This window comes from Lagopus muta, chromosome 11 (assembly GCF_023343835.1).
Source record: "Lagopus muta isolate bLagMut1 chromosome 11, bLagMut1 primary, whole genome shotgun sequence".
In the NCBI taxonomy this organism is placed as follows: domain Eukaryota; kingdom Metazoa; phylum Chordata; class Aves; order Galliformes; family Phasianidae; genus Lagopus; species Lagopus muta.
In genome coordinates, this window is record NC_064443.1 from 13113281 (window position 1) to 13137139 (window position 23859).

Sequence of the window (23859 nt, forward strand, 5' to 3'; positions counted from 1 at the left end):
GGAGGAGAGGGGAACAGAAGCTGCTTCGAACAGAAATTGCTGTATGGACAAATACCCTAGAGGAGACTGAGACACTAAGGCTACAGGCTGGCCATTAGCAGAAAACCTTTGCTCTAGAACAGCTATGAGGACAGAAAGGCTGTAACACAACAGTAGCAGCAGAAACATACATTGGTTAACATGCATCCAAAACCAAAACAAATGGGCATCACAGGTCACTGTTCTCTCACAGGCCAATGCATTCATCCCGTGCTATAAAAAAAACCCTCAAATAACTGGGTCAGCCTCCTGCCACGCTGCTGAGACCATGGAAATGTATCTGAACCTGGTCTCTGGTGCCAGGAACCATATCGTGGAGCTCCAGAACGTCCACTCCCAACCAGCAGTGTGCTGGTTGCCTTTGTAAATGAAAATTTGGTACACACAATTTGCTGCCAGTTTTGGAGAGCTCGTCAGTGACAGACACTGTGAGTTGTGCACAGGAGATAGAAGGTCCTCAGAAAATGAGCTCCAATTTTCACACTGAGAACAATGACCGAAATGTGCCGTTATAGAGAGATTCTCCACAAGCTTAAATAGTCAGGGCTCTCTTAGAAGATGCTGTTCCCTTGAAATCCAGGCACAGACAGACCAAGACACAGTACACTAGAGATTTAAAGCAGGCAGAGAGCAGATACGAGCCTTAGTCAGAAAGAAAGGAAGGATTTATTTATTTTTTAAAGCTATAACCAATAAATTTTCTCAAAATGTGACTTATCCTCCTGTCTTATTTTGTCACATTTTGGGTCTCTCCTGCTTGGTGTCCAAGGAGGAGAAGGCATTTACTTACATCAAATAACCTTTCTATATACATCTCCTCATTGACCTTATCACGCAGGACATCCTGAGAGTGGCGGACAAATGTCACATAGGCGTCAGCAACATCCATCCCTGGCTTCTGCATGGGGAGAGAAGAGAGAGAGAAAAAACCATGAATACATCACGGGAGCACCTCCTCTGCATACCCCCAGCACTGCCTCTCTTCCTCCATCTCTCTCCTGCCGTCCTCGTACAATTCACCCCTTCCTTACCTGCTGTGATGGGGATGGGGACAGCGTGCCCATGCCCAGCACAGAGCCATGCAATGACACCAGACAGGGATGAGAGCATTTCCCTAAGGAAAATGGGAACTGATACCGTTGGAGGGGAAAATACTTCAAAAAAAAAAAAAAAAATCCTGAGTTCACAATGCTTGATATATTGAAATCCAACTTACCTCAAAGGAAAGCCATTAAAATACTGTAACACGACTCATTACAAGAGCTGCCACAAAATCTTAAATTTCCATGGCACATTGCAAGTTTGTTAATAACTAGTGTCATTAGTTTCCATTGCTGTGATTTACCTCAGATCACAGAGTATCGTTTCTCTGCAAGATACGATTGTCAGCCGCTGCAAATTGAAGTTAGTTAACACATCTGTGTAATTTCCAGGGTGAAAATGAGGACAGTTTGGAAAGCAGTAGGAAGGGAGTTTTTTAATACAAAGCAAACAATTATCAAGCGAAGGGCCAGCGCTCAGCCCTTGGGAAGCTAGTAACATTTCTTAACACCTACTGAAACAATGACAAGGTATTAATTTGAAAAACAATGAGGACAAACAAACGTGGCACTAGTCAAGTGTTACACTTTCAAGCAATTTTCAGCAGGCTGATCGTGCAAGGTGGCACTGAAGGCATTGCTTTGTGTTGGGCAATAGCAGCAGTGCCTGCCGAGCTGGATTTAACTGGTGGGTATCTGCTCAACCACGCCGTTTCTCCTCTTTCCCCTACAACAGGGACCTGAAGCAGCACGGCGGTGCTGGCGGTGGGCTGGGAGCTGTGTGGGGCTGGCTGCTGATTTCGTCAGAATCAATGTAAACATTCAAGTGAGCAAGTGGGAGAGAACAGCCATCGGTGTGGGAGAGACCACATGGACTTGACATCATCTCCTATGCTGGGTGCCCCGAAAGAACAGTTCTGTGCTCAGACTCATGGTGACTAATATTAAAATGCACTTGACTGACAAGGAATGTCAAATAAAGAATCTCCACATTTGCTAGGATGGGAAAAATGAATTCTGTGCCCCTCTGTAAGGGAACTGCTGAACCACGGCCTGAACCTCTGATTGATCACCTGAGGCGAGAACTGAGTCAGCCAAGGAGCACAGGTGAAGGCAATTCACCCATGCTGCTGGAGGGTGGAGCCTGGCTGCACCTCTTCTAGGCCCATTTAAGAGCTGACTAGCAGTAGGGAAGGATCTCTTCTGGAGATCTGCTCTGTTGGAGTTTTCTAAGTGAGCCCAGGATACAGGTAAGCATCCTATCTTTTCTGCTTTGGTGTAATAACTATGTAGACAAGCTCTCTGGTGTTCCTTGTAACTTTAATATCTGTACATTCATTGGTTGTATATCCTTCCTCCAAAGCTCTCAGTAATTTGTTTCTACTGCTCAAAGAGAACAAGATGCTGATCTCTGTGCTGGGTATCTCAAAGCAAACAAGAGCTCTTGGTGTTCCAGAGCTTGTCCTCTCCATTCTGGACTAAATGTGCAGTTACTGTACTGGGAAAGTCACATTATCTCAGGAGAAACAGTGCAAAAGGTGCAGCCTGAGATGCCCAGTAAATTTGTCATGTTGTCGTATGAGAACATGCAGCCCAATTGCATCCACGAGATGCCTGCCCACTACATGTGCAGGCCACCAAACTCAGCTGATTCACTCCTGATGTCCACTGACCAGACAGACTGAATGCAGGATTTGTGTGCTATGTTAAGGACTAATCTTTTCCATTTGTTATCACCTCTTTGCCTGTAACGTAACAGTGACCCCCTATTCCATCCAACGTTCACAAATGATACTTGAACTTCATTTAACTGTGTTTCTGGCAAGTACGTGCTCCAAGAACATGAAGGTCTCTCTGCCTTATGAATCAAGGTCTAATTAGAGCTGACGACATATAATTTTTCTGTACCAGTTACAGAAAAAAAGGAAAAAATTATTTTCATTAACAATTTCCCAAACACATGTTGCTAGTTCACCATTTTCCAAAAGTAATAATAAAGTCATTTTTTTTTTCTAAAAGAGAGAAATAAACCAACAATTAGAAGAACAAAAATAAAATCCATTAGCTAATGTGTTAGACGTGTGTTGGCTCAGTTCTAACATGTCTGGACCTTTTTGTTTGGAAATTGTTCTGTATTTGCACAAGTCCAAATGAAGAATTAACAGAATGCACTGCTCCTGTTTTTATTTTCAACTTTTTTTTTTTTTTAGATTTTTAATGTGGTTCAAGCCAATTGCATAATGGTGGTACCTTTTTGACACCATCTGCAAAGGAGTGCCTAAAAAGCCTCAAAGGTCTCTGTAAGAAGGTAAGTGGAGACATTCTTTCTAGTTCAAATGTTAGAAGTCTGAGGGCCCATGGTTCAACCTTGGCTGTTAATGTGCAATGTGGGTTGCTACACATACCATAAAACAAAGCACAAAGCAAATTGTTATACAAGTTGTTTAAATTGTGCTTACGGGTACATCCACGTATTTGGAAGCAGCCTTCACCTGTGAAAGGAACAAGAACAGAGTCACCATCAATATGCTTTCAGGCTTTTCCTTTGAGCAGCTGCAATAGCTCTGTAGGCAAAGACTCAGGACAATACAGTGTTGAGTAGGAGGAAAAAGGATGACAAAAAATGTTTCCCACCTAAAATAATAGAGAACAGTGGTGTTTTTGCCACTGTCTGGGTGACTTCTGCTCTACTTCACTGCTCTACGAGCTCTAATAGCAACAGATGAGTGTGGGTGCTGTGCTTCTCACTCCTCTCCTTAAGCGAGAAGATGGGGCTCACCAGGACACCCTGTTACTGTCCTGGGGTGGCCTCGTTCCACACTCAGCATCATGTATCACTCTGAGCAGCGATTGTCCCCATGGGAGCTGTGCCCAAGGGTGCAGGGGTGGCCCCAGTGAGCACTGCGTCTCTTTGCACAGCCATAGGCTCCAACACGAGCACTGTGCCCATGTGCATCCCACCTTGCACCACCTGGGGTGCTTTGGCATCAGGACAGCATGTTCACATGGTGCACCGGAACAGCACCCAAAGCCCCTCAGCCTCCTGACCACTGTCAGCAGCATGATGATACCCGATGACCTTTCTTCTGCCCTTTCTAAAGATGCTATTTTCTGGGGAGTACTGCAGGGAGGATCCTGCACTCTGAGGTGTCCTTGTGAGCCTTTCAGGCCCCAAATGTGGTAGCCTGTTGCCCAGCACACGTGGTAGGGTGGCCCTGAAGGCCAGGTCCAACTTTTCCAACTGAGCAGCTTCCCAGCTGGCCAGAAAGACCCTTTCACCAATGCAGCATAAGGCACCGTGTCTAGAAAGTGTCTAGCTGGGATTTTCCACAACACTTCTGCTTTTAATTAGGGTAAGCATTGCCGGCCATCTTTGTTTGGGTGTAAAAGCTCACCTGCTTTTAAATATTTCTAAAGCTACCATTAAAACAGCCTAAATATAACACGCACACAGTTGCATCTTGGGATGAATAAATTATGTGTCCCGAATGAGAGAATGAATGTATGTGTGAGACAGAATGTGAGAGTGGGTGGAAGTACTCATATGGTGTGTGTGGGGGGTGCATAATTAAGCACAATGAGGCGATACAAAAGACCAGACTGGTGGTAATTGCTGAGGTGAACGCTGCAAGCACTCACAGCGCCTGGGCAGCAGGTGCAGGGAGGGCAGGAGGGGCTATGGGGCCATCCCCAGTGCTGGCTCCTGGGGGCAGAGAAGGCTGGAGGGGTACAGGGCAAGTCTCAGCCATGTGTTGCCAAGCAAGTGGCAAAACAGGGAGCTGGTGGAGTCACCATCCCTAGAGGTTTTTAAGAAAGGGGGAGATGTGGCACTAGGGATGTGGTTTAACGGACATAGTGATGATGGGTTGGTGGTTGGACTATCTGATCTCAGAGGTCTTTTCCAACCTTAATGATGCTATGATTCTCTAAGCCTTGTGCCAAGTGCTGGCTCCCTGCAAAGAGGCAATGCTCATCTCACTCACAGGTATCCCTGATCCCAGCAGCTGCCTGGGCACTTTGCCCCAGAGCTGCGTTTATCCTCACTGCTCCCTCCTGGGGCAGCCAGGGGAAACCTGGATGGGAGGGCTGCTGGGCCCAGCCCAGTGCCACCGCCTCTCCTTCCCCCAAGCCAAAAGGCAGCGAGAATAGCTCAGGCAGCTTCCTGCCATCCCCCCCTCCACCCACAACAAAACTGAGCTGCTTCTCCTGCCCACTCCCCTTTAATCAGAATAATTACTTGTTTTTCTTTAAACTCAGATTTGGCTACGTTCAGTGAGATTTCCAAACTGCCGGATGTTGTGTGATTTTTGCTAGGCTGCCATTTTTCACAAATGATGCGACTTTGCCATGAAACGTCTCAGTTTACCATACAATTTTTGTGCAGAACAAAAATAAGATCTTTTACTTCTGTCTCCCTCGGGTAATATGCAGTCTTTAGTTTTAATTACCGTAGGTGTAATTCTCCGCCTACGGAGGCCATCCAGATTAAAGGGAATTTTAGCAGCTGTCATTCCTGTGACTCAGTGGAGCTTCACATGCAGACACCCATCCGGGGCCTGGGCTGCTGCTGAGATGCACTTGAATGTGGCAACAAATAGAAATAAAATTTAAAGGAAAAAAAAAGTCTGGCCAAATTTAGAAGGGTATTTTCCTCTCGAAGTGCTCTGCAAGGGGAAGTGGCTAGTGAGAATTTATTAGGACAACAGATGCGTTAATTTTATCTCAAATTTCGAGGCAAGAATTGGAAATGAGGAGAGCCTACTAGGTGATAAAACTGTCTGTCACAAGACCCCTGGTTACATGGCACTTGCCGAGAGCCTGGAAAGCACGCGCTGAAAAGAAGTCGGGAGAAGGGGGTGGGAGACTAATGCTTCCTAGATCTCAGTGGCTTGGACCATAACACTTTGTTGTATTTGTTCAGACAGGGAAAACGTGGGAGGTGGTGCAAGCATGCTGTAACAAGAGAGAATTTCTGTATTTAGCACTGGAAAAACTAAACACAGAGAGTTGCAGGGAGTGGTGCTGCTCAGCACAGGCTTCTCAAGCACAGTGCTGAAGAGGTCAAGGCTGTCCCTCAGCCTCTTCTTGCCCAGCGCACCCAGCAAATACTGGGACCAAGTGAGAGACATTCCCTGCCCAGCAGGAAGCCCCCTGCTCCTCTGCAGTGCCTCTTTCTCCTTGCTGAGACCCAGGAGAGACGTTATGGCTCTCCACAACTCCCTCAAAGGAGGCCAAGGAGAGGTGGGGATCAGCCTCTTCTCCCATGTAACTGACAGGATGTGAGGTGATTGCCTTCAGTTGTGCCAGGGGATGTTTCAGATGGATATTAGGAAAAAATTATTATCAGTATGAGTGGTGAGACACTGGAACAGGCTGCCCAGGAGGTTGTGGACTCGCAATATAGGTCTCACAGACCTGGAGGTCTATGAGAACTTCAGTGCAACTTTCCAAGCAGCCCCATACACATGCATTCGAGTGCACGATCTTTTGATGAGAGAAGCCAAGTGCTCTTGTAAATTCTGTAGCCATGAAGACCTTCGGAAATCATCTACTATGTGTTTGCTTAAAAAGCTGTCCAAAAGCCTTTCTGGAATGCAGCTCAGATTGCTAAATCCTTGAGGATACTGAGGTCAGTTTTGCCTGGATTTTTGTCCAGCACGTTTCTAGTAAACACCTAATGTGATGAGCTGTGGATTGCTTCTACAGTGCTGGGGAGAAACGACATCACAGGCACCTAATCCATAACCTTATGGTTAGGGTATTTTCCTCTCTCTCTTCTAGAAGGAAAAATGGCACTCCCTGGATTTCCTTTATTTAGTTTCTTACAATGCTCACTGTTATGGCTACAAGAATGAAAGGAACACACCTGTCATGCAAGGTGCAATAAAGCAACTTCTTTAACTAGGAAACTTGGATTTACAGTGCAGCTTCATGTGCTTCCTCAACAGAATGAACTCCACCAACCTGAATGATAACTGATCGTATCTTTACATATTGCTACAACATGATGACCTATGCTTCTCAGGTATCCAAGTACTGAGCACAATGTTTGTGTGCTCATGTGAGAATTTCAGTGCCCAAATATTGCAGAATGGCACAATTATTATGTAGCTGATTTGGTCCTGGGAGAGCAGGAGATTACAGCTCAAGGAAAAAAAACAACAAAGAAAGGAAGATATTGTCTGTACTTACAGTAAATGACAGGAAAGAAGAAAACAAAGTTCCTTCATCGTATCTAGACAGTTTGGCCAAGACTCCTTCCAAAATGGTGACGAACTACGAACACAAAAAAACACGGTGATTATTTTCAATAATTGAACAAGGGTGTACAAATCAGCTTTGGCTTCAGAGAAGGCAGTGGAGCTCTCAGCATTGCCAAGGGGATGGACGATGTGCCCTCACACACGGGGCCATGGGAGGTGGGGATGGGATGTGGGTGCAGCATGGCATGTGGCAACCAGCACAGCCTCTCCTGGAGAAGAAGCTGGTGGTCCTTGCTCTGGTACACAGTGTCAAGCATGCAGCTAGATGGCTGTTCTTGTGGAAGAATCCAACTGGCATATGTTTAAAGGTCTCCACTGTATAATAGGGATGACTTGTTCTCAGAAAGTTTGAAACTACAGGAAAAAACACCCTGCCATCTTCCTCCCTACCTCCCAGCACCCCGTGTGTTACCAGACCTACACAACACTCCTTGGGAAATGCTGGCAGCCGACCTAGAGGAGCTGAGTCTGAGAAAAAACACAATATCCAAACAATGAAACCTGACATTTGGGAATGCATTTCCCACTACTGTTGCCTGTAAATGACTTTCTTAGGAAAGCATATGGTGATTTTGGGTCCCTATGGTGATCGCAGGGGCAGTGACCACCCTGAGTGACACCCAACGTCTACGCAGCAGTGCTACCCAACTGCATGGGCTGATGCTGGTACCCCACAGATAGCAATTCCATTCTTTAAAACCACTTCTGGGCTAGTATGCCAATCCTGCTAACAGTGTAATGCATCTCATGCAGTTCCTAATCATCAAAGAGTCACCATGAAAGGGTGGGGAGATATATGATCTTTCCTGTGAAAAACAAGAAGCCAATTCAACATCTTAATGTGTCATATTTTAATGGAAACACATATTAAAAAGCAATGTTAGCAGTGAATCACTTCACCTGAAGCTGAAGGTTACCTTTGCCACTAGGAGTGTTATCATTTCTTTGACAGTTTCCTCAATTAGTTCATCTATTTTTGAATGGTACTGGTGCTAAAGAAAAATAAAAGGAAAGGTGGAAGATTAGTATTAGATCACAGGCAAGAGCTTTATGGTCATCAGTGTCTTCCTGTGGCAAACTACAACACTGCAGCAGTATTAGCCTGAAGAACTATGCAGCTGATTGTGCTCTACTACAGTGGCCTGTGATTATTTACACTTAGAGACCTTGAATCCAGGCAAATCCTCCATCATTTTATGAAGTATGGGCAACCCTTCCCTCCTCTGCATGCCCGCAGCTCCAGGAGCCTCAGCCACACAAGGGAGGGGAGGCTTTGCCATGACTGGGACTTTTCCATGGGCTGAACCACCGAGGTACTTCAGCAAAGCTCTCAAAGGAGTGTGATGTGTCAGGTTCAGCAGGTACGAAGTTAAAATAAAGCACTTGTCCAAATGCTATGCTCAGTGACTCCAAAACAGATTTTAAAGAAACTCAGCAAATGGAGAGCAATTTTTTTTCTCATGCAAAAGATGGCAGCAAGTGCAGAGCTCTTTGCATTAGCAGCCCTGCAGCTCACCTCAGCACTGGTGACCGCAGCCGCTGCTCGCAGCAGCTCTGTGTCTGTCTGCAGCCCAATTTCTGCACATGCCAAACCTTCCTCAGCTTGGGAGCTCTGCTGCAATCAGCTGCAATATGGCTAGGATAGGTACTAGAATACAGTCTTCTACTAATTTAGAAAAGACCTGTTTCCAATACAAGATTTAATTAGTGAAAACATACAGTATATTCTTATTTTCAATGGACTGAGAAAATGCTGATTATGACTGCTTTCCAACACAAAACATTTGATTTTTCAGTCAAACATTTCAAGCACTGGTGCTAGTCACTATATTCATTACCACTTGGCATTAATATTGTTTTAAAATGTTAACATCAAATCACATTGAAAGAGACAAATCTGCTTTAAATACTAATCAGACTTTGGGAACGAAGACTGTGAGGGCTTTACAAATGCTAGACGCTGGTCTCAATGTCTGTCAGCAGTCTGAACTGCTCTACTGTTTCTTTTTTTTTCGTTCTGTGACAACAACACATTAACACGGGAATTTAGAATGAAGAAAAGAAGTCAGACACACTTACCCACTCTTTAGCAAACTTTTCAGATGATTGGGGACAGAAATAAAGAGAAAAGTGCAAAAGACAGGAAAAAGAAAATATGAAGATAAATAAAAGCCAAATTAAAGAAAAAACAACACAACAAAGGATCTTTTGAATGTGGTTATGATAACAGCATCATGCACAGCAACAGAAACAATTAGCAGGGAAGACGAAATGTGAGCAAAACCTTCCACTGAGATGTCAGAGACTCCTGCCTGCAGTATTTGCAGCAAGTACAACAGGACACGAACTATCTGCTGGCAGTCCCCTATGGGCTGTCCAACAGCAGGGCAGAGGTCTGCAGTGCTGCCCACATGCCCACTGGGGCAGGGCAGGCTGCTCCCATCTAAACATAAACCAACAAGCAGTGTTTGCATTTGGAGATTCCATTTCGATGTCAAGACATACACGAGTCCCTTGTACAAGCCACAGTTACCCATGATTGGTGTGTTTAATATAGTTAGGCCTTATCAGCTTGCAGGTGGACCTGGCACAGCTGACATAGCTGGAGACCTGGCTGTAGGTTGAGAGGGACTGGTAAGAGCTGGATATGGGTGAGAGCTGCTGATGTCCTCAGCACACAAGGCCAGAACTTGCTAAGGAAAATACTACAGGAGCTGAGTGTGGACTGGGGTTGTCTTCCTCACCTTGTTTTCCTTCTGGAACTGTATTTTGAGTGTGTATGGAAGACTTTTGGCTGACTCCTCAGGAAGGAAACCACAGCTGGTCAGATTGGGAAGGTGAGGAGGAGACAAAGAAAAGAACAAGGACAGCCAGAAGGCTGCCAGGGCTATGAGGATGGAGGAGAAATGAAGGAGGTGTGGAAGAGGGCTGGTGGAGGCAGGGCTCAGCACTAAGGCGGTCAGATGAAAGGTGATGGCACCAGCCTGCACTTCTCCATTCCCAGAAGACGATGCTTAAAAAGCAAATAAGCACACTGATGGAATAAAAATGCAGCTCTGATAGCCGGAGAGGGCCCTAGGCAAACACTGAGGCAGTGTCCAAAGGGCTTTGACCACACCTTCCCATTAGGACACAAAATCTGGGGCAGCCCCTGTGCTGGCAAGTGAAGTGATGCCCAGAGCAGCACTCAGAGATGGCTGGCTCCTAAACCAGCCTTTCTAACAACACTTCCCTCTGCATTACCTAGGAAAATGCCTGAGGTTAAAGATCACCCAACTGGTTTGCTTTGCTCAGTGCAGCCACTGCTGCTGGCAGAGTTCAATGAGGCTTTCTATTAGCTCTATTATTACAATCCGTAATCAGTGCACTACAATGATTCAACTTGACTTTATGTGATGAGTATCTTGCCTTGTCATGTAACAGATTGTGTGTACGTTGTATTTCTCTAAGGACCATCTGACCTTAGATATTAAATAGAAACATACTAGACCAACTGAGAAACATTTAATACATACATTTATCCCCTTAGATGTATTAAAAATTCAGAGGAAAAATAAATATTTAAGATGGTAAAGTATGTTTACCAAATGTTTTAACAGCTGCCTTTAGAGACAAGGAAATGGAAATGAAATGATGGGTGTTTGTTTCACAGGGTAGTGCTCTCAAAATGCATTCAAGTATCTGATAAAGTGAGCAGAACTGAAGGTGGGCTTCAGAGAAAGGCCACAAGGTGGGAAGGAGCCCCAGAATGAGGGCAGAAAGTGCACCAAGTCTGCCTGCCCACGTACAGTGCACACAAGGAAAAAATCAGAAGGCTGTTCCATGCCAAAATCTCCCTAAAAACCCTAAAAAGTCTGTTCCATCATTACCACCGGGACTGGAAGAGCAGCGGTGGCATTCTGCCCCTTTGCCCAAAAGCAGAGCCCTGTTCCTTAACCTTGACCCCTCCCTTGTATGAGCACCTCAACTTGCAGCTTCAGGAAGGTGAGACAGGGGTAGCCAAAATGAAAAGCAAACTGATGGGGTGTGGAAACACACATTAAAAGAAAGAAAGGAAAAGGGAGAGTGTACACCATACTGCAGCCCTACATGGTAACTTATGCACTGCTAATTTATATCTGCTTTGCAGGTCTCTTAGTTCCGCTGTTAAAACCTCTTACCCCTGTAAGTGCTGCTTGCCACAGGCTCAGTGCTGCTATGCCCAACACATCCTGCAGCAGCTCAGGCAAATTTGCAACCCCTGAGCATCACACGTGAGCAGGGGAAGACGCAGAGAGGGCCTGGTTATGCTACAAATGGAGGCAGTTGTGCCATGCAAACACTTCACCTGGAGATTTTATGAATGCAAGGAGCTTGCATTCAAGCTACTGGAATTAGCTTGATCTCCAAAATGTCCCCAGTTAACAACTCATTAAGAACCCAAAAATTCAGGATCACCAAGCTTGCTAATTACAGCCTATATTCAAGGAAGTCACAATGGAATTTCAGTCTACTTATGTAAGTTATTATTTCTTTTTCCATTCAAGAATCTCAGCAACAACTTGGCACTGCGGTTTTCCATGTGCTTGTATCCAGAAAACAGCCATACACAGAAGTCTGTTGCTGATACCTGGCTCCAAAATGGGGTTAATCATTTAACCTCACATTAAGCAAGCTTCAGAGGTACCTTATGCACACCACAGTCCTTGAAAAGATTAATCCTAACTGGGATTCTGAGTGTAGATATTTATCAGATTTATCTGAGAGCAACGCCCTGCATATTCATCCGCACACTCTATATGAAGGCTAAATTCACAACTGATAACACATCTCTGAACCCAGCACAACAGGAGATAGGAAATTTCATTACGTTGCCTTTAAAAGCTGTGAAAAGAAGAACCTGCATTTTTACCTCCTGGCCCATTTCCATGCTGCAAAGCTTTGTTGACTGAGCTTTGGCATCTACCATGACATTAAACATGGTGCATATTGATTGAGGGACTCGGAAATCTGTTGATCGGCTGGTTTTCTGCAGTTTTACTTCAAATGCAATCCTGGTTCTGTTAAGGAAAGCAGAAAAAGATGCTTCAGTTTCTTTTTAAAATACTGAAGCTAGTAACAATGTGAAACACAAGGCTTAGAAGAGTTCAACAAAACAGAAAGCTGAGTGCTACTGGGAGTGTTACAGTACAATCGTTACAAATGTACTTCTACTAAAAGTGCTTTTCCAGTTTAAAAAGAAACACTTTCCCCAGAAGACACACTATTTATAAAGTGTGCAACGGTTTCAGAGACACTATGACTTTCTCATGCTTGATAAACAGCGTGATGATGCTACAAGCAGCAGTGTCAACGTACACCTATCATTTGGATGCATTAGCTGATTTACAACCACAAACAGCAAGCCTGGTGCATTACAGGAAGCTACTATTGCCTGATGACATCTACTACAAAAAATATTACTACAAATTTTCTTCATTGCTTTACTGAAAGTACACTGTTGGATCACTATGGTGTTGGGTCTGCATGAGTTTCTTTGCTTGCCAAAACTTTCTAAGTGTCTCAAAGTTCATCCAGCTCATCTCCTTTAGAACAGAATCATAGAATCATAGAATGCCCTGGTTTGAAAAGGACCACAAGATCATCTAGTTTCAACCCCCCTGCTATGTGTAGGGTTGCCAACCACCAGACCAGGCTACTCAGAGCCACATCCAGCCTGGCCTTGCATACGTCCAGGGGCACCCACAACCTCCTTGGGCAACCTGTTCCAGTGCTTCACCACCCTCTGCATGAAAAGCTTCCTCCTAATATCTAACCTAAACCTCCCCTATCTCAGTTAACACGCACAGTTATGTACAGATGAACATACATGAGCCCACACAGAGTTTTTTGGAAGCAAAGACTACAGAATTTGATCTGTGCTGTGTATGAAAATACCAAGCTGTATGTGACCAGCATCAGGAAGCCCTGCAGTGTGGTGGGCACTGCATCATCTTTCTCTTGAGCCCCTCAGCAGATTCCAGAAGTACTTCACTAATCTAACCTAGCACAGAACAATTATCACATCAGACAGAATCTGCCAACAACTTAACATAGAAGCTTCTATTTAGAAACAACAAATAATATCATCTGCAGCTCAGGAGTAACTCCGAACTTGAAAGATCCCCCAAGGTTTACACAAATGAAAACTAATTTACAAATGTGAAACTCCTGTTCTTGGGATCAGATCCGAACTGGTATGAAGGTCCTGCTGCCTGGATGTATTAGCAGAAGAGCCCTGCCTTGCAAAGGCTGCTTTCCTAACAGCCCCGAAATACAACCAAGCGTGGAAGGCGGGGTGGCTCCTCCATGGCATTCAACAGTTCAGAGACAGACGCGAAGAAAAATGTTGTGTCAAACTGAAATTGCTAAAGAAACCTTAGCCAGGCCCTGTTTGCAGGTGATATAAATAGGGAAAGCAGCATATTGGTTTACATCAGCAGTGGCATTTGAACTGATTTAATTACCAGTGCCAGATTTAGCCTGGACTCGGGGACTAGAATCTTGATAATTACTGAAAGGACCAAAAGTGACTGGGATTTTCCATCTCCTCACAGAGATGAGCATATTCCTACTTACTTACGCTCAGAACCATTATATATAGTCATACCATTACAAGCTGGGCCAGGTTTTTGCAGAGGGGCAACTTATTTGCAGAAGGGTTGGAGCAATAGGGAAAAAGCCAGCTCTCAGGCACAAAAATCCTTCCTCAGATGTACCTGGAAATGTGCTTATTTTTCCCAGTTATCTCAGCCAACCTCACCTAATCTTATTTCTGCAGATCATCATGGCTACAGCTGCACTGCAGATGCAGCAAAGTTGCCTGTTGTATCATGAATCATAGAACGGCTTGGGTTGGAAACGACCTCTGATATCATCTAGTTCTATTCCTGTGTCATGGGTAGGGCTGCCAACAAGCAGGCACCAGATCTGGTTGCCCAGGACCACATCCAACCCGGCCTTGAACACCTCCTGGGATGGGGCAAAGTCCAGTTTCAAAAGGAGCAGAGCCCAGAAACTGCCCTGTGCTGGCTCCAGCAGAACATCTGCTGCTTACAGGAACAAACAACGCTGCATTCACTCTTAAATAATGACCTGACAACTGAAGATTGGCTTTCATGCCAGCCAAAGGACTAAAACCAGCTGGTGCAATGCAACTTGCTCAAACCAAAAGACACCACGGCCACTTCATTGCTTTCAGTAGGGTGAGAGCTGGCCTCGAGCTGCCTGCTGCCAGCAGGCGAGCCTCCTGCCTCCGTCTCAGGGAGCAACCATGCCCTCTTCTATGGTGACGCTGGATATCCAGACTGTGAGAACGTGTGAACAACAAACCCCATGCTCACGCTTGCAGAGTGGCCAGGCAACTGCAGTACAGAACAGCCACATCACACATTGCATCTATTATTAGCAGTACCAGCTGGATTTGGCACTCGTTTTGCCTTTGGTCTGTCTCTTTGTCTATTAATTTTTGCGCGATGGAATGCAAAGTTCATTTCTTCCTCTTGCCTAATCAGCTCTGACACCAAATGAACATAAATTACTGTGGGAAGTTTGACAATTTAATGCTAACATTTTGTTTTCAGAATGACAGCTGCCTGTGTGTTTGAAAGTTTTTAAAGAAACCTCTCTATTTTGGAAGATCTGCAGGTGAGCATCCTGCAACGCGCTGATGATACACTGGCTTTATTCTTTCAACAGCAGATGTGAAGCCTGTGTGCCAAGCTACACTATCACCATTTAGGAACCACTTTTTCGTTTTTATTTTCTTTCTTTTTTCTTTTTTTTCCTCATGGATCTGTGTTTTCTAGCTGGGATCTTACTCGGGGCTATGCCTTCAGCATTCAGCCCTGCTGACACCAAACTGCACTTACAAAGACTCAACCTCTCGTGAGGTGCCAACAAGTTAACAGCCCGTAAAGCTTGAAACTGTGGGTGGTTCACTGCCTTACTGCATTCTCGTGAATACAGAATCACAGAATAATTAAGGTTGGAAAAGACCACTAAGATCATCCATTCCAACGATCAACTCATCACTGCCTTATGAATACACACTCTGCAGAGTCTCAACAGGCAGACGTGCTTGTGGAGCCCACAGCTCACAGCTCACAGCAGTGGGTGCCTTTGTGCTCAGCTGGTGCTGGGCAGAGGTGAGCTGGGGCCATGAGTAAAGCTCTGATAGTGAGACAAAACCAAGTGCTGCTCCCTGTGAGCTCCTGTCTAGCTCGTGTGCACACGTACCTCTTCACACAGGACTCGATCATGTCACTCGCCATAAGCTTCAAGCGCTGCTCCAAGTGTTTCCCAAACTCCTCCTCAGGCCAGTGCAAATCCCGGATGAAGGTCTGTAGTGCATCCAGTTTCCAGAACAGGTCTTCTGAGGTGCCTGATCCATTGCTGGCAGGGCAAAAGGAGAACAAAAGTCATAGGTGGCATCATGCTCTCTGTAACCTGATGTGGAGACCATTCCTGCAACAAGTGTGGAGCAGACAGTAGTTTCATACACAGGACAACGCTGGCAATCTCCACCATCAGGATTTTGAGTTTTACCATACAGTTGCCTAATCTACCTTGCTGTCATAACTCACAAAACTCTCCAGACCAGATGAGTGAGACAACACCGAGTCACACATATCAACAGGAAGAATGTGTGTATGGTAAAAATCAGCCTTAGTTAATAACCACATGAACGTATGCGATTATTAAGAACTAAGGCCAGAAACTGCGGTAGAAAATCCTCGGTCAATAATAACTACCATACCGGAACGTATGCAGTTATTAAGATGTGGGGTCTCATGCAATCCTCCCCCCTCCAAACCGTATCTTTAGGTGGCCTCGTCCCGCCCGCTGAGGGCCCGGCTCCGGGGAAGGGCAGTGCTAACAAGTGGTGCGCGAGGACACGCGTTAGCTCTTAACAGCTGGAACAAAACGGGGCTAAGTCCATGGAGCTGAGGGCGCTGGGCATCTCATAGCCAGGACTTCTGGCTGGATTGACTGCTGCACCTCTCCACAGATCCGCCTCTTGCAAAGGCATCTATAGGACAACAGATTTTCCTTTTTTTTTTTTTTTATAATTTCTTTTGCAACATCTTTGGCCCGTCACAAAACTCTAAATTTCTCTCCATAGCTTGTATTCTCGAACCCACACCCTTGCCCAGATGGAAGTCTTTGGTCCTGCAGCTACACCGGCTCTTTTCACAGTATAATTATATCTCCCAACCCTCCACTGACAGAACAAAAATATAGAACTCGATGGTGCTCTGTTTGTGCAGAGAAATTTATGCATCCGTAGCCCTTCTCCCTCCCTCTCTCCATCTCCCTCACTTTTTTCAGAACAATTGCCAAGGGAGCTTTAAGAGTTTCGACCCCCTCCTCGCATACCACTAATGCTAACACAGTAATTTGTAAGATATTTAGCACACCATGCATCACCACTTGTGCCGACATCATCTATAGAAACAGATGAGGGAGGGTGTTTCTATTGTGACAGATGCCAGCTGCATTGAGTTAATGCCAGAGGAAATCGGAGCCAACGCGTACGTGGCTACCACCAGGTGAAAACCATGGTCCCAACATGCCGGGGCCCTGTGGTCCTGTGCTAGCAGGGAGAACGATAGAGAGGATGGGTCATCTCCATGGCAAGAGAAACAGATCTGACACTAAGCGACAGGTAACACATCCTTGATGGAGGGGATGGGTGAGTAAAAGGAAACCAGGAAAGTGAAAAGATAAAGAATCAGGCATTTCCTTCAACCAGGGGACAAGTGTGCAGAAGGCTCCAGTGCTCATCCAGCCACTGATCTTTGGTTTCTCCTGGTTCAAACCTCTGCTCGGGTGAAAGTAAGCTTTAGCAGTCTAAACCCAGTTTTGGAAACGCACGGATTTATGTCTGAAATAATTAAGTATGTGCAAATGCAGTAATTGGTATTTACCACAGCAACATTATCACACCCATTTGGTTTCAAAATTTTAGAATTATTATTTTTGGTCTTTTTCTCACTTTTGATTAGGACTACATGCGAGTAAACAATATATTAGATTATATTAGATTTGCTTCCAAGTTGCACTGTTAATACTTTGCTCGTGAGCACTGCAATTACTCTAGTCACACAGGCAGCTTGCAATATACCATTAATGCTCACATTTTCAGAGGGATTATCCAATTTTCTGTCATGACATGATTCTTATCTTTTCAAGGGCAATACCACACAGCATGCACAGAGAAAAAGATTAAAACTTTCAAGTATTCTTTACAGGCAACTGCCTAATCTAGCCTTTAATATAGCTCTCTTAGCATGAATATGAGTTGTATCGTTTTGAAACAAAAAAAATTTATAATCTAATAAAAAATTAAATACCAGTGTTTGCTTTACTTATGGTTCATTACCACGTGCTCTACAGCAACGTCTGTGCATGGCAGAGGCATTTGGTGGACCCCAGGTGTAGATGTAAACTAGGGTGTTCCAGTAACACTGATGGGGGAGAATCTGGGAAGCTTCTTTGGTTTTATCCTTTAAGAGAAAGGACACAGTAGGAAAAAAGCAATTCATCTGTACGGAGCTGACTGAGACCATCTCATATTAACATAACTATAGTTAACCCAGGAGAAATGGAGTGATCCAAAGTCCTGCGTTAGGACACCTTAGGAGACAGCCGCCTCCAAAGCAGCAGTCTGGGCTTAGCCCACTTCTACTCCTCTCTGCATTGGTTGGTGGCTGGGACCTTTAGGGGGAAAACTGGAGTAAGAGCAGAAGTTGCCCGATGTGTACTCAGATGGGGATAAGCAGAGCTGCCCTCCTGAGCACCTCGAGCTCACACAGGGAGCCAGAGTAGAGCCCAAGGCTCCTAGGGGGCAACTGCATTAACACAGTGCCCATTTTCTCCATCCACAGTCAAAGGATCATTTTGCAAATACCTTTCTTTAGTTGGCCAAAGGATTACCCAGGCTGCAGTGATGGACGTGGAATTTCAATTGCTCTCTGGGCCCTCTCACAACCCGAATAAGAGTTTTTCCTGTTTCATCTGTTTCGTCAAAATCAAGACAGTAATTATCATCTGGGGAATGTGGAACTTGCATTAAATAAAATTCAGTGTTAGATCTACATCTGGTCCACAGAAATTGGTTGACTGGCATTGAAGTTGGCTCATCTTCTCTTTTGGACAAAACTCTTTTCTGAGACACATCGTTTCCCATTATGCACTCCGTGTTTCATATGTTGGCCAGAACGTGTCCCATTGGTGACAGCTGTTTTGTAAAGCAAGATACTTGCTCAAACTCTCAGTGGGAGTAAGAAAATTTTGAAGATTTATACAAAAAACTCTCAAAATACACTTGCCAGAAATTCACCAGTGTCTCATTCAGAAAATGTCTAATTAACTGTATCACTCTTTAAAGTTTTATATAATGCACAGAAACAAACAATACATATCCATGCCAAGATGACTTTAAATTTAAATGAGATCTAATTTGAACTGAATACACACTCAGAATCATAAATAGCAGCCATCCATGACGGTGCAGAAAAGCTAGGCATTTGTGGGATGCCTAGTGGGATGTTAACTGGTAGATTTGGTACTTTAGGGAGATTCACATTTGGTAGATTCACATTGGGCAGATTACTTGTTAAACTCCTGTGGAAGAAACAGACAGAAAGAAAAAATACCATAACAGTGACAATGCAGATGTAGCAGAAGCACGTGACACTTATAAACAAATCTGCAGAATTCACAGCACGACGACAGTTAGGAAACTAAAGCAAAACATTTCAGAAAGAAGCATGGGTATGGAAGCTCAAGTGTACTGTTTTTGCAGTCTGCAATAAAAAAACAAGTTACTTAAAAAAAAAAAAAGAATGAAAGAAGAGGAATCACAAAGTAGCAGATTAACAGAGTACTCAAACGCCCACACAAAATAACTTAACCTTCAATTCCTGACACCATTTCAAAGTACAGGAAGCAACCTTTACTTGGAAAAACCTATCTGGTAAGGAAGTGAGTCTCAGTTCAAGACACTCAGGTTGGATGGATACATGAAATAGCTGAACGAAGCGAGCTCCCAGAAAAGTCAGGGTGCTTTTCTTGGCATCAGGACTCAAAATAATAAACACAGTTTGAAATACTAACTCTGCCGAAGTTCTTCAGAGTTTTTCTTGCTACTAAATTCAACGAAGCCAGAATTTCACTCCAAAAACACTCGTTTTTCTGTACTCTAAAAATAACAAAGCTATGCTAAAATCTGGATTAATCGCTTCCTAAAGGAAGACTTGTGCCCTAAACTCAACCTTGCATTTCTGTGTCTCTCAGGTTGTCCAGGTCTAATATGTGCACTTTGAATGAATTGCATCTGATACATTTAGGGCTGGTATATGAATGTTTCTTGGCTGGAAATGGGCCAGGGAGTGATTAAGGCAATCAAAAGTTAATTTACGAACCAAGTGTTCTTGAGCATCATGACTTAAATAAGCATTTTCAGATATGCAACTGTTATGCAAAAAGAGATCTTTTAAAAATGGGCTAGTGTATTAATTTAGTCTGAAACATTGTTTTTCCTGAAACAATGTGTGGTATAGCAACACCACATGCCTGAAGTTTGCAAAACACCATCTTTTCTGGATCATTATTTGAGCTCGGTAAAAGTGGAATCAGGACTTCAGGCTTTCAGCTTTGGGTTGTACTGCTGAAGCTTCTCTGTTGATGTGCATAAATCCAACTTCAGCATCCAGGCTTCCTTTGGTGGAAAAAACACAATCCAAATCCTTCTTCCAGTGGAAAAAAATAAAAGTCTGTTCTTGCTTTCTTTTGTTTCTATGCTTCTTAGTAGATTGGACTTCACTTTATCTGCTTGCTCTCTTTGTGAGACAGTAAGCAGATAGGAGAATTTACTAATGCAACAAAGCTACCCATTGTTTCCATTCATACTGTATCTGCCTATTAAGATATGATTAGTGAATGAGACAGACTTCACAGTGATGGAGAGTGCGTGAAATCCTCAGAAATGGCAGTGCATGTGGTTAGATACTGCTGTGGAATAAAGAAATAGCAAGAGGTGGACAACATATAAATGTATAAGGAAAAGCAACTTAAATAACTTAGCCAGATGGTAAATACATAAATCAGAGGACCTTTGGTTTTAATATTAAAATTCAAGAAGTGACAGTGTTATATTAATAAAAACACTGTATTAATAAAATGTGACTTCTAGAGTAAACAGTATACTATATTCACACGGAAACATATTTCTTTTATACAACACATTATTTTGCTGATGCAAGGATATGTTGCAAGAATAAGTTAGTACTCCTAAAAGGAAACAGAGCAGCAAAGTAATGCCGTATATTACATTAACATACAGTAACTAATTTTAAAAATATTCTCCTGAATTGACATGCACAATTTTGCAGGTTCAACTCATCTAATTATCTGACTAACAGTTCCAGTGAGACCTGTAAAAAATGATTAATATTACCAACAAATGTTCCAGCCCGCAGTTGCTCAGACCATAAAAACCACAGGTCCAAGACAAGAAACTGTTTCTAAAAGCTAGCCATGCCTATTTAATATAGATGGCTATATATAACCTCAGCCATCAGGCAGGGAATGTGGGCATTTGGATCAACAAGATGAGGGCTGTCTCGTTTAAGAAGCTTTGGGACTGGATCCTGATATGTTTGAGAAAAGATGTACACTCTGGAGCTATACTGCTTGTTATCTTGGTTTCTTCTGCTTCACCCCATTTGTTGGCAATGGAGATGGCTTTCACCTGTGCTGCCTGCGAGGGAATTCTCATGCAGACAGACTGGCAGCACACCGTGCCAGCATCCCCACGCTCACCGTGCTGTGGTGCTGATGGCAGGAAACACGTAGCAATGCACAGAGGCCACTCCTGCAGGGCTGCCCCAGGACTGGAAGGAGGGCAGGAAATCGCTGTGCTTTTACCAAAGGGTCTCCTGGTTTCAGAGCAGAGCTAAATGAGAGCCCTGGCCCTGATGTAATGCTCAGGTCCTACGTGACGGTTTACGGATTGAGGAGGCAGACGCCTGTCTGTTCCATCACCAGAAATGCTCACTACCTTCCTGCCTAGGATGAGCAAATGCTCGAGAGCAAATCTTTTCATAAAAGCCTTGATGTGAAGCAAAGAGCTTATAGTGAAGTAGGCAGTCAAACCTGTGCTCTTCCTCTCTCTGACTGACACCCAGAATAGTAACGAAAATACTCATTTTCACTACAGCAGTGCTTTCTTTGAAGGGGAAACATTTTTCACTAGCACTACAGCTTTGTAGTACATCCTCTTCCAATGATTAATATAATCAGACGGTTCCATTTCTTGCATTTTATGTGAAGGATAAACTTATAAAGTTTGCAAAGGGTTAGTGAGCAATCAGTAGATGTTAAAGGCGGGATGAGAGTGCAGCAGGGACAGCCTCAGGTCAGTGAGTAACCTCCTCATCGAGCAGCTCAAACCGGCTGTCCCCGCACCGGCTTTAGCATTTACTCAGAAAGATCTTCCAAGACAGACACACACACAGAGACACACACACACACATACGTGTCTGCTGGCTGCAGATCAATCGGCATTCTCTGGGAAGCTAGCACGAAAAACCCATTGCACAACCCTACTTTTCCAAGACCTCTCAGCTCACCAGAGAACAGACCTGCTCTGTATCCTCCATATTTGGATGACTGTGCGAGGGACAAGTGTTCCACGCTTCTCTGCATGGATTCATACGAGCACACCAGCTGCTCTAGCTATAGGGCAAGGACCCCCTGCAAATTCAGCAGCTCTGCAGAGGCAGCTTACAGAGCCCTCATGAGCACGTCACATCGGTGCTTTTTCCCCCGTGTTTTCAGTACTTCACAGTATCTCCCTCACTGTTTGTGATTTCTATACCTAACTCTTTGTAGCATAAGGTGCAGAGTATTCAGCAATGAAAATAGAAGAAATACATGCTTGCAAACTGCCATCTGGTCAGGTTATGGTGGGCTACATATTTCAGCCGTGATTGCAAGCATGATGTAGAGATACCCTTTCAAAGTCTCTGTTCTGTGGAATAGTTTCCTGGCTCAAAGGAGATAATGAGACTTCCTTCTTGCACTTCACTGCAGAGAATTGATGTGGGGCTGCAGGAGGCTCTGTGCAGCAGACATTTATAATGACCTGCCCTTCCTGGCCAACCTGAAGGCCTTTCTTCAAAGCAGAGGAAAGCCATGGAGCCACGTTCTGACAGTGGGCCCAGTGCCAGAAAGGCTCTGCTGAACAGTCTGCAGCAGAAGGCCACCACTTGGATAGGAATTGGCTGGTCTGAAATACTGGAGCATCACTGACCTGAAAACTCAACTGTGCTTCAGTGGACACATAAGGTAAAAAGGAAATAGATACAGGAAGGCAAATGAAACCAACTATATCTCTGACCTCAGTTTTTCCTGCAAGTTCACTGTAGATCTGCCAAAGAAGAACAGTTGGTCTGCCCAGGAGGCAAACGATGAAGATCCTCAACAATTAGTTCTGAACAGTGCCTCAAAGGTGTCATAAGGTCTCAGGAACAGCACCCCCCTTTGCCTTCACACAGCATGTGTCACCCTCTGTTGCTTGCTGTTTCCTCCCCTTGCTGGGTCTGGTTGCACAAAGGCAGCATTTGCAACTCACACCTCTGTGCGCGAGACCAAGAACAAATACCAACTAGTGAAAAAAAAAACAGAGTTCATCCTTTCACCAGAAGGACATGAGCTTCTTGTGAAAAGCACCCACTTCCCTGCTGGAACAAAGCATTTTAATACTGAAGGCTGTACGACACGTAGATAATCCACCCCGGGCTTTTGCTTGGAACTGTGATGCTCAAAGCATTCCGCAGCTGAAGCTCCCCAAAGGGCAAAGCCACTACAACATAACGGAGAAAAGACCTTTGAAAAAGTGTCAAAGATAACTTGAAAATGATAGATATTGGCATACCCAGGGACAAAGCATTTTGACAGGCAAGTATCACAGCCAAGTAGTCATGTACATCCACAGTTATGCCACAAGTCATTGAATGCCAAAATAATACCATCTTCTGAAAAAAAGAGAAAAAGCAGAATGAATTGCTTGTGACTGCCCAAACGAGGTGAACAGTTACACTGAATTAACTGCCTCTGTTTCATAACAGACAGGAAATACAAACAGATTCATTGCTAAAGCAGAACTCTGAAACCGAAGTTAATGCTAACTTCGAAGTGCAATTCTGCTTGAAGGAATGGCTGTAAAAATGGCATTCTCCTACTCGAAAGATCTATTTCTTCTATGTTTTCTGGGTCACATCTGCTTATTTGAAACAAGATTTTTTAGGATTTTTAATCTTGTTAGCCTGCAGACCAAAGACAGCAAATGGAAAGTGAGAGAGACTCCTGAACGCCAGCCACTTAACCCCACTCAAAACAGAGGAGATGATCAGGTGTCAAGAAAAGGCCTGTGATTTGGCAGGCAGAATCCTTATGGATGCTGAGGATGCTCACGAAAGAAGAGAAAAAAC

General features: G+C 44.2%; 1 protein-coding gene across 7 annotated transcripts in view; it reads right to left on the reverse strand.

The window, feature by feature from the left end:
• CADPS (calcium dependent secretion activator) overlaps positions 1-23859 on the reverse strand; it is a 174115-nt gene that overhangs the window by 15660 nt on the left and 134596 nt on the right. For 4 of the 7 annotated variants that reach the window (XM_048957057.1, XM_048957056.1, XM_048957055.1 and 1 more), the window contains 7 exons: positions 18842-18988; positions 15599-15754; positions 12234-12381; positions 8260-8334; positions 7272-7355; positions 3539-3571; positions 830-937 (listed from right to left, as the gene is read on the reverse strand). In XM_048957057.1, the coding sequence (XP_048813014.1) occupies positions 830-937; positions 3539-3571; positions 7272-7355; positions 8260-8334; positions 12234-12381; positions 15599-15754; positions 18842-18988 (751 nt within the window). The remainder of the gene's footprint in view (positions 1-829; positions 938-3538; positions 3572-7271; positions 7356-8259; positions 8335-12233; positions 12382-15598; positions 15755-18841; positions 18989-23859) is intronic. The other 3 variants (XM_048957060.1, XM_048957059.1, XM_048957058.1) reach the window with 1 other exon arrangement.